Source organism: Anneissia japonica, unplaced genomic scaffold (assembly GCF_011630105.1).
Source record: "Anneissia japonica isolate Jap-2015-1 unplaced genomic scaffold, ASM1163010v1 scaffold287714_len2871179_cov188, whole genome shotgun sequence".
NCBI lineage: Eukaryota > Metazoa > Echinodermata > Crinoidea > Comatulida > Comatulidae > Anneissia > Anneissia japonica.
The window spans coordinates 1160340-1171935 of NW_022755542.1; the positions used below are offsets into that span (position 1 = coordinate 1160340).

The window sequence follows — 11596 nt, forward strand, 5'->3', positions numbered from 1 at the left end:
TAGCGGTGCCCATCTAAGGATTAATGTATAAACTATAACAACACCTGCAGTAGCGGTGCCCATAATGCAGTAGTGGTGCCCATCTAAGGATTTTATATATATAATAAACAACACCTGCAGTAGTGGTGCTCATAGTCCTAATGCAGTAGCGGTGCCCATCTAAGGATTTAATATATAAAATATAACAACACCTGCAGCAGCAGTGCCCATAAATTCAATAGTGGTGCCCATCTAAGGATTAATATATAAAATATAACAACACCTGCAGTAGTGGTGCCCATAATGCAGTAGCGGTGGCCATCTAAGGATTAATATATAAAATATAACAACATCTGCAGTAGTGGTGCCCATCTAAGGATTAATATATAAAATATAACAACACCTGCAGTAGTGGTGCCATTAATGCAGTAGCAGTGCCCATCTAGGGATTAATATATGAAATATAACAACATCTGCAGTAGTGGTGCCCATCTAAGGATTAATATATAAAATATAACAACACCTGCAGTTGTGGTGCCCATCTAAGGATTTATATATAAAATATAATGACATCTGCAGTAGTATTATGTTGCGTCGCACTCTGTAATAATCGTCGCACATTGTAATAAAGTCTGTCGCACTTTGTAATATTATACGCGATCCATGTTATCATCTATAGATTTTTGATAAATTCTAAGTTTTTCTCGGGGATCGAATTTGATTTTTTTCACCTTTTTGTATTTTATCATCTTCACATCGATGGAATGGCTCCAACCCCAGTAGACCCGCCCTGGATCTAGTGGGATTGGAGGGTGTCGGGTCCAAATCTAGAAGGGTCCAATCATATATTTCTTGTATGCTGCACGTGCCTTTATTATAATTTGAGAAGTATGAAAAAAAGCTTGTAATAATAATAAGATTGGTTTTTGGCACATGGTCAATTAAATTAAAAATGCATCAATTTCAGAGCCACTTATTTATCTATTTATTTATTCGGTGGCCGCCACTTACGGCTCTGAAATTTTAATTCACTGGTGGGTAGCGCACCATATGTCAAGTTAGAATCTGGGATTTATAAATTGCGCCCTCAATAATACCCAGGGAACCGCTCGACACAATTCAAGTTGCGCGGAAATTGATAAATTGACATGAACATTGAACGAACATTAAAATCCGGGAATTCCTAAAATGTAATTGGCGCGACATTCTTTCATTTTTGAAAAGATATGCACGGTACAAAGCTTACCATGACAACATTTATAGAATAAACCTTGTGTCAACACATTGGCATGGCTAGTTGTAGCAGTGACGAGGATATTTGGGATTACAAGCCACCTACTAAAACAACAACAAGAAACAGCGGTAGAAAAGGTAATGCAGCGGTACACTGCGAGATGACCTCGCCAGACCTACGGTCCATGATCAACGAGTGTCGTAGGCGTGGGCCTAGGACTATGTGCAAATCTAGAACACCTCGTAGTACAGATGAAGACCGGTTATCCAACAGCTCTTGTACGTCTGCTCAAGAAGGAGTTGGTCTAGGCCTAACTTTGAGGAATCCTAGTTTTTTAAGGAAGCGCTCTAGGCCTAAGCCTAGGGCTAGGCTCCAGCATAGCCATAATGATAATATTAACAATAATAATATCAATATTGATGAAAATACACATAGGGCCAGTCCTGGGCCTGTTATTGATACTAGGCCTAGGCCTGACAACAACAATAGTAGTAGGCATACCTGTAGGCCTAAACCAAGTCGTAAAAACTGTGATAAACCCAAAAGGAGTAAGCAAGAGATAAGCAATGAAGAAGAAGTAAATGACGGCTTCTGTCCTAACTGCCAACTACCATTTCGCATTTTGAAAGTGCAGACTCCAAGATGGCATCTTGAGGAATGTCTTCAGAGTGTTAGTAAAGCTGACAAAGGTGATAACAAGTTTTACCCATTTATTTTGTCTAACCCATTTAGTTATTGTTTTCTTACATTTTGTTTGAAATATCTTATAGTTTCAGCACTTGTTCAATGTTGATTATGTTTTATTAATATTATTGTTATATTTGCTTGCAAACACAGAATATTAAATGATATGTTTTTTAACTATCCCAAATTTTGCTCTTGTAAAGTTTGATAATCTGTATGTAAAATGTTTATGTTCATTGTGGATTGACTTACAATGTTTAAACATGCAGCATATTTAAAATTTGTAATCAAAGAACAATAATATTTAATGTTATTGGGGATTATTTTTATGTTTAATCACAAATTTAATGTGTGAGATATTTTATCTCTTTATATTTATTAACTGTAGTAAATATGTTTTATTTTACATGTTTTTTTTTTTTTATAAACTACATATAAATACATTTAGCTTTAGAGCTGATTTTTTTTTTTTTTTTTTTTTTTTTTTTTTTATCTTTTCCTTATAATTTCCAAACTGGTGCTGGTAATGGGTATTTATATTGCGCCTTTCCTATACGGTTATAAGTGTAAGCCAAGTCTCAATTATTTAGGAAAACAGTGGTAGGCATAAAATTGGTCATCATTCAGGAACCCAGTGCATCACAATAGTACAGTCTATTCAAACAAACAAAGACCAAATAATACAGATTACACCAAAGCTAAATAAATTATTGCCAATATGCATCAATTATACTTCAAAATACTTCAATTTTTCACATTATTCTTTTTGACATGATTTGAAAGTAAATTATCTTACTTATTTGTTGTTATAGAATGCCCAGATGGACTTGACTGTGAATCAACAATTAAATGGCATTACAAAAACTTCACTCACAGTTTACTTGCCAATTTGAGGGCAGGTCGTGACCAAATTGATTGGTATATCTCAGAAGAAACAGCAACAAACATTGAGAAGATTCAAGCTCTCTTTGGGCCACGTAAAAATGATACAGGAATCTTAAACAACAGGAAAGTGCATAGCACTAAAGATATGTCTAAAAGAACCCCTAGTAAACACCAGAAGCAGTATAGTCAAGAGGTGACTCGTAAGAACAGAGGCTCGAATCAGTCGACACCAAGGAAGGAAGTTGGCCCTGGTAAAGCAAAAACCCCTAAAAAACAAGAGATCTCTTTATCACAGCAACCTTCAATTTTATCTTTCTTCAAACCTGATCAACCTTCAATTAACAGTTTGCTGAAGACTGATGAACAAAAAGATGGGTTTGAAAAATGTGTAGACATTGAGAAATCTGAGGATAATAATGAATTAGACATGCTACTTGGTTCTGCACCAAGTTCTTCATCAGTTTGTAACAAAAATGGCAATATTACCGATGAAGACATTTTTACACTTAATGAGGAAGTGCAAACACAATTTGGAAGAAATCATTCAAGAATGGCAATAAAAGGGAAGAACTTACCAGTAGAAAACAGCAATGATTTTTATGAAGATGGGGCCATTTCTTGGTCACCTGCAATTTTATCAGATTGTAGTACACAGCTGTATAGTAGTGGTCACACCCTGGATTCTGACAATAGTGCGGATGTTGTTAATACAAAAGCTTCTCCCGAAGACATGGAAAGTGATGAAGATATTTTTTCTCCTCTCCCTCGGAAAACAGCTTCCTTTTTAATTTACAAAAAGAAAGCAAAGACTTTGGATAGTGAATATAATTGTGTATTCAATAACACTGTTTCATCCCAGAGTAAAGAAACCAACGGCAGTGATTCCGAACAAAAAATCTTCTCACCTGTTTATCAAAACACTTCCTCAAATGAGGAAAAATACATAAATAGTAATAGAAATGTTGAAGATGATGATCTTGATTACACAATATTGTCTGAAATAGAAGACTGTGGTAGTGGCTGTGAAGGAGATATCTCGGAGGATCCTGAAAGAATGGTAAATGAATGTGCAGGATTATCTTGTGATGGCATTACATCTGATCAATGTGAAGATTTCAAAGACCATAAAGAGGAAACCTCCACACTAGTACCAAAAACAGAAAACTATAGTGACAGTGAAAGAGACATTCTGGAGGATCCTGAAAGAATAGTAAACAATGGTGACATCTCACTAGTTGCTGACAAAACAACCAGCTATTTGTATGTAAAGGAACTCCAGCCAAAGAATAAACGACATTTTGAAGAAGTGACCACTGTGCAAGACCAAGAATTGATTAATAGTGAAGAGGATATGTTTTCATTTGTCTCACAGCAGGAAATGGTTGACAACAGCTGTAAACCAAATGCTGAAGAGAATGAGGTTAAACCTGAAGAATTCCAATACTCTTCAAGTGTTGAATCCTTGAGAGAGAGTGTCAGAAATATATGTGATGCAGATCCTGGTACTACCAGATATGAAAATCATAGTGAATCCTCAAGTGATGTATTTTTTGATTGTCAGGATACTGATTCAAATTTACCATGGTCTGATGACTTTCCTGTACCATGTACTGATATCAGAGGAAAAGATTATTCTTCAGATCTTGATACCGCAGTCTCTTCGTTAACGAATTCTGATGATTCCTCTACAGGCTCACGTACTGATTCATCTGGTGTGATTAGCAGGCTAGCATCACAATTTATACCATTTAAAAATTATTTCTTTTCTAAAAATATAAAAGCAGCACATATGAATGCACAAACAGTGCCAGGAAAATTTTCCAATGAAAGCGGGAGAACTTCAGGTGCAGCTGCAAATAATCTTGAAAAGCTTCCGACCAATGTAGGACACTCTCAAAGTAAAACGAACCAAAGACACAACTATAAATGGAAATCTAAAAATAGAAGTGGTGCAATGTGGAGATCTAATAGACAATGTCCATTCTACAAGAAGATGCCAGGTATGTATTTATTCAAATCAAAATATATTCACAAACCGAGACAGGCAGCAGGAAAGAGGGAAGGGGAGGTGGAATAGAAAAGAACAATTATAAAGTATACTGTTGAGTCTTTGTTTGAACAATTTCATGACTTGTGACCTAAAAGAGTCAAATTGAAAGAGTGTTTCATCAAATCTTTATTTACTACTTTGTTGGGTTTTTTTTAATTAATGTTTTATTAAATACAAATTTGCCATTGTTTTCACCTTCTCACCTTTGTTTACTTTTAAGAAACAGCAATTGTTGTTGATGCATTTTCCTATGGGAGTATCCCTGGAACCAAGGCATACTTTTTAAGCCATTTTCATTATGATCACTATGGTGGCCTAACCAAAAATTTTCAAGAACCAATTTACTGTAGCAAGGTAAGAATCACTTATTAGAAATAAGGCACATTCTAACACATTGTACCCAGAATGTTTGCTCGATATGTTGGGTCAGAAGTATGCACATGACGTCACTCATAACTTGCATTAATCTACCAATGGCTGTTGTTTTGTGGCACCGTGGCAACAGTTTACAATGAGCAGAGCATAGCTCTGTGTGTTTGACTTGGAGTGGGGTGGATTGGTGGGTGGTGTTGCATGCGTGTGGTTTTGGGTGGTACAAAATATATAGGCCTACATGTGGGCCTGTGTGTACAGTACCTTGCATCTGCATTTCCTGATTTGTTTTACGTAATTTTTTTAACTTTTTGATGTGATATTGTAGGCCTACTTATTGATGTTAATTGAGCTTTTTTCATTATTTGACCATTTCATATATTATTCTCGTGAAAGTAATCAATTTCTATTTGTATTTTCCTGTGATAATTGACTTTTGTGTAGGTCAGGTTGTAATTTTTATATTAATGGTTGAACATTTTAACAACTTAGTTTCGCAATCCAGTTTCTCATCTACAATGAATCATTATATGTATATATTTATTTTGATGTGAATAAAGATACCAAGATATATATATATATTTAGTTTATTTTGTCATTCTGATCGGATTTTCTCTACTGTTCCGTTTTAATTTTAAATAGTTTTGCATTATGTGGCCGTTTGCTGTTTCATGGGTTTTTCCCGATGGGTTAGTCTCCTACCTTTATCTTTACCAAGTAGTGTTGTTGATTTATTATTTTATATTGTAATTCTAGTTGTTTAATGGAACATTGTATGACAGTAGTAGATTCTAAATCTTAAAAAAATTATTTTTTAAAATGGAGAAAAAAAGAAAATTATATTCAAATTTAAGTCTGAGAGTACCGTTTCTGATCATCTAGGTGCTACAATCATAATAAAAAGAAAAACTGCCTCAGCCCCGACCATGGTGGGTGCTGAGGTGGTGTACACCCTCTATATGTGAATGTTCCTCCCTGGGCCCCTCTATTCTGAATTCCTTGATCCGCCACTGTGACATACGTATAATGCTGGATGCACGTGCACACTTGCTTTATGTACTATACACACAAACTTTAGGCACGTGCATGCATGCCTCACCTACGAGTCGAGTGACCGAGCGGTAATGTAGGGGTGCCGCTAACTACAGCTTTAACATCATCGCTTGGTTCCAGCCACCCCTTATCCAGGGTTTGGTTGGTAAAACAAAGTCTTCTTGGATAAGGACTTAAAATGAAGGTCCAGTGTACACATCTGGCTCGTGTGCACCTTAAAGAACCCATTGCATCTTTCAAGAGTATGGGTTACCCTGATGCTATGGTTCATTTCAGCCCCTGTCGTTATGGAATGATGTGAACATGTAATACAATAAGCGCCTCTTTATGGCCACTAGGTAGTCACACACTATGCCCATGCACAATTCAGCACAATGATGCGAGTTACAGGTTATTCTCCTACCGTTAATACACATGCTGCATACACATACCCATCAAAATCCCAGAATACTGTAGGTACGTATGCACAAACACACTGCTCATTCAGATGTCTAAATTGTAATCATAATTTTTTTTTCTTCTTTAGGTATTGCAGCCCTGAGCATATATTTCCAAGCCAAGAAGATGCCATAGAGTATGCTGTTACTATTTCTAGAAAGCATGTTGAAACCAATGAAAGGACTTTAATTGTATGTGGAACATATACAATTGGAAAAGAGAAGATTTTCCTTGGTAAGACATTCAATTTTGCTTTGGTTAGGAAAATATCTGCACTTTAGCTCCGTAACAGCGAAGACAAAATCAGTGAAATAGGAAATTTAATTGTAGACAAAAAAAATTATTAGTATCCAGTCTACATAACATTACTACATTTTTTAATAAACTATTACAGTAAAACGTCCATTTTACGTGCCCCTTGGTACCATGTGCGCTCAATCCAACGTTCGTTGTTCTTGTTAGGTTTATTACATTAATAGTGATTATTATACCAGAAATGGAAGAAAAGATTATACTATTAATAAATAAATGCAAAAAACTTGATTTTATTAAGAAAAATATACATTATCACTTTGTAAAACATGCGCAATAAGACTTTTTTTACGGTAATAATTGGTTGATGATGATGTTTTACTGTATGTATAAAATTTCCTAATAGTTCATCCAAGGGGGTATACCACTTGGCTCAGTTGGTAGAGGATCCAAATGGTACTCAGAGGGTCTTGGGTTCAAACCTTGATGGGAACATACATTTTTTTTTCAATATTGTATTACCTTGAATAATTGGTATTATTTGACAGCAATTGCGGAGGCTCTTAGGTGTAAAGTGTGTATCACAAAAGAGAAGGAAACAACTTTGAAATGCTTAGAAGATAAAAACCTAAATAAGTTCTTAACAAGTTCCAAGCAATTAACAAGACTTCATGTTCTACCAATGTCCTATATCACCCACACGGTATGTATGAGCGATTGTTTTCAAATATTAATATTTATCAATGTGTGGGGCAGCCAAAATAGATTAAAAGTTTCTGGATTTGTGTTCAATAAGAATCCTCGTTCTTGATTGACGTTGTAAGGTGTTGGCCTTCTCTGCACATCATACATGCAAGGTAGTAGTTGTGAATCCCTGTGAATAAGAACTAGGTTTAGTTAGAGAGTTGAGTTTGTTTTTTACTATACTTTCTCCATTAAAAACCTTCTACAGTGCACCCTCAAATTCGTGACCCCTCTAATTTGGTGCAACTTTTCAAAGAACTAAATAGCCATCTTCAATCTGTTAACACTTAGCCAACCTTCTAACTTGGTCTCGAATTGGAAGGCGGAATTTATTTTGTGGTTTCACTAAAGAAGGGTGGTAATGTTTGAAATTATGTCTGATTCATTATTGCATATCCTTTTCCCCTGGCCAAAAAAAGCATAAATGTAATTATGAAAGTTTTCTAATTTCTTTGTATGACACAGAAATTGAAAGAATATATGAACCAGTTTCCACGGCAATACAATCAAGTAATTGGCATCAAGCCTACAGGATGGACTTACAGCAAGAAGGGTGCTGGACTATTGGACATTAAGCCGTCAGTCAGTGGTCAAAGTTATATCTATGGTGAGTGCAACAATTTCCATTTTATATTGTATTTTGTTATTTTATCATTAAATATTGTAATAAATAGTAAATAAATACCATTTTGTGTTAAACTATTATTTCCAGACATAAGTACTTAACTGATGCTATATTGTTATTAAGTCCATGAGAAATATACTTTTTTATTCTTAAACCAAAAACCACAACAACATATATAACAAGAATTCATACTTTGTACTTTGTGCTGGAGAACATTTAACATAGGTTAATCCACCCACTAACATGTAGATAGGCCCACTTTATAAAAGAGATTTGATTTGTTTGTGTGTTGGTTGTTCATATCTCTAGTACAGTAAAGACATTTTTAAGAGCGTACCAATACATCATATGCTTGTTTATCGTACGCTCAGTGCAGAGCCGCAATTGAAGGTTTTTTCCCTCTCTTGATTGTAGGGGGCGCTAGCATTTCAGTCGCATCAGAGCCATATATACAAAGAGTTGCGACATTCCGCTCCTCGGTTTGCGAAAGTCACGTGGTACACACCGTCCATTTTTGTGTCCAAATCTTCCCGAAGAACACATACAAATGTATACGTGTTAGGTATATTACATAGTATTTTCACATGTTTAATTGCGTTTTTGATGTTGTTACTTAATAACTATTTAATATCAAAAGCGTGATTAGAATTTATCTTTAGAATTAGAATACTTGCGCGTGTTCACGCGCGCTTGATAAGTAAATGTGAATTACATGTAATTACATAGAAATTATAATTAGAACGTGGATCGCATTGAACAGAGAACGTGGATCGCGTTGGACACAGAATGGCTTCTAAATTCTCAATGTTGCAACTCTTTCTATCTATGGCTCTGAGTCGCATATCTCCATTTTTTAAAGTTGAACTAATATTCAGGTGCAGATCCAGGATTTAAAAGAAGGGGTTTTAAAATGTTTCCAAAAAACCCCAAAATGAACGGGGGTGTGGGGGCTCTTTCCCCGTGAAAATTGTGATTGCTAGATGGCCGGAAATGAGCTTTCCCGACTTTTGAGGAGTCTTTTAATGACCTTTAAGTTCTTCAAAATTCAAGGTTTTCCCCCTCTTGAAAGAAGGACAGGTAATTTTTTCTCATTCTTTAGGCCTTTCATAGAGGAAAAAAAGTCAAAGACAGGCAATATATTATTACATTCCAACAACATTGAGTAGTTAGATATGTAGTCTTTCTTCCATGGATCGATGAACTGATAGGCCTGAAGAACGCACTTTCGTACATAAATTTTTATGACGGGGAACCAAAACATAGTGTGTATTATTTATTTAATTGAAAACTAGTTGGGCTATGCCTAGTTTGTCTGATCTTCCAACCTGTGCCTAGGTAGGTTAGCATGCCTTTTGTAAGCCAGGACCAAGTTGTATTGGATCCACCACTGTTTACATTATTTGCTTTAACTTTATCCTTCCTTGCTTGTTACGTAGGAATACCGTACAGTGAACATAGTAGCTATGATGAACTGGAGCGATTTGTAAGATTCATAAAACCTATCAAGATTCAGCCAACCGTGAATGTTGCCACGGAAGCATCAAGGAAGAAGATGAGCAACATCTTTGACTCCTGGATGAAGGATGCTGCTACAATAGCAACTAAAAGGAAATCTACCACTCCAAAGATTGATTTTTTTGTTACAAGTGGGAAAAACTGTAAGAACTAAATTTTATATGAGGAGGCCCAATTTTCTTTTCCTTTTTCTTCGCAAGAGTGACCAAAACACACTCTGGGGCAGGTCCCACCAACTTGAACGATTGGCCAAAAATGCAAAATTAAATAATGTTGGGTGGCCATGAAATGGGAAAAGGAAAACATTATTTATTTAAAGGTATATAACATTTTAGCTATACAATATAATCACATCTACTTAATAAAATATATATTTTTGCCTATTAAATCAATGTAGAGATTTGAAGGGAAACAATTCTGTAATACAGTATTATGAATTTAATTTTAATATTACTTAATTTGTTGTAGTCAGTATAATAGTAGAAAGTATTGAATTTTTTTAATTGAATTGCTGCAATCTATAGGTTTATTCACAATGCTGAAACACATTGGTAATTATTGTTATATAATTTTTTTTATGTAGAATACATAGAAATTTAGGTATGCATTTGTCATAACTGTCATAACAATAATGGTCACAAGAAGTTTTAAAATTACATGAACATGAATATATTTTATTTTGTACTATTTTTGTTAATACTCATGCGACCTTTATCAATCGGAATGACCATCAAAATCTTGTCATTTAGTTCTACAGAATCAATAATTTCTTTTTCTTTCTTTTTTTTTGACTTTCCAAAAGGGGGAATTCACCCCTGGTTTGAACCATATGCTGACAATTCTCTCCAAGCCATGTGTTAGAAACCTTAGCTCACATTTTTGAAGTGCTGCGTAGTTGGCTCATATTATAGTCATTGATGCAAGCATAACGTAGCTTACAAATAATGATTAAAAATGTTATAAATTTTGGCCACTTTTCGTCATCATTGACACCAACATCAGGTCTGCTACAGTACTACCTTGATATACACCAAAGAAAAATGGATTCTTGCGAGTCAGGAACAAAAGAAAGAAAGCCTAGTTCGTCAAGGTGAAGTGTTCAGGGAAGATAATTTTATCCAGGTACCATGTTGCTATGGGCAACTTAAGGCATTAATGTGCTAGGCTACAGCCTTGGATATGGAACTGCATTACATGTCAGAAACCATTACATTAAATCAATATTTAAGTCATTCATCCATAATGTAATATGTATTCCAACCTGCATGCATTTTACTAGAAATAATGAGTTTGAAATAAGAATGAAATAAACAGTATATATAGAAAAGCACAGACATTTGATTATATATATATATATATATATATATATATATATATATATATACATATAAAGTCATTGACTATAACTTAGTTTGAATAAATTTACTTAATGCTTAATGCCTGAACTACAAATGTGCTTTACGAAAAGAACAGATAAGAGATCAAGGTTCGGTTCGCTAACTGCTCTCAACACTGTTGAAAAAATAATTATAGTATTGGCCTATATCATCAAAGGTACATATACAGTGTTTAATAAGGACATGATGGAACATCGTAGGCTACCCTGTAGCCTGTTAAGCTAAAAACCTTTATCAAACCTTTGTATATATATAGGAAAATCAGGAGTAGCTGCTTGGCAAAGTGTAGATATATATCAAATAAAACTCAGGAACAAGGTATATATTTGCCAAATTTAATACAGAAAATTCACAAACGTTTTCGGCCA

The 11596-nt window shown here is 34.9% G+C and overlaps 1 protein-coding gene across 1 annotated transcript; it reads left to right on the forward strand.

Moving 5' to 3' along the window:
- The first annotated feature begins 1025 nt into the window (after nucleotides 1-1025).
- LOC117123648 lies at nucleotides 1026-11209 on the forward strand. Its single transcript, XM_033269648.1, has 8 exons — nucleotides 1026-1902; nucleotides 2710-4782; nucleotides 5053-5186; nucleotides 5961-5977; nucleotides 6784-6929; nucleotides 7496-7650; nucleotides 8157-8298; nucleotides 9753-11209. Exons 1-8 carry the CDS (start codon nucleotides 1269-1271, stop codon nucleotides 9983-9985), a joined length of 3534 nt encoding a protein of 1177 aa, XP_033125539.1. The 5' UTR covers nucleotides 1026-1268; the 3' UTR covers nucleotides 9986-11209.
- Nucleotides 11210-11596: the final 387 nt, after the last annotated feature.

What these genes read in the sequence shown, in the direction of transcription:
- LOC117123648 (XM_033269648.1), top strand. Translation starts at nt 1,269, where the DNA reads ATGGCTAGTTGTAGCAGTGACGAGGATATTTGGGATTACAAGCCACCT. An exon ending in ATTCTACAAGAAGATGCCAG is followed by an intron (nt 4,783 to 5,052) that starts GTATGTATTTAT and finishes TTTACTTTTAAG; the next exon opens with AAACAGCAATTGTTGTTGAT. An exon ending in TGTCCTATATCACCCACACG is followed by an intron (nt 7,651 to 8,156) that starts GTATGTATGAGC and finishes TGTATGACACAG; the next exon opens with AAATTGAAAGAATATATGAA.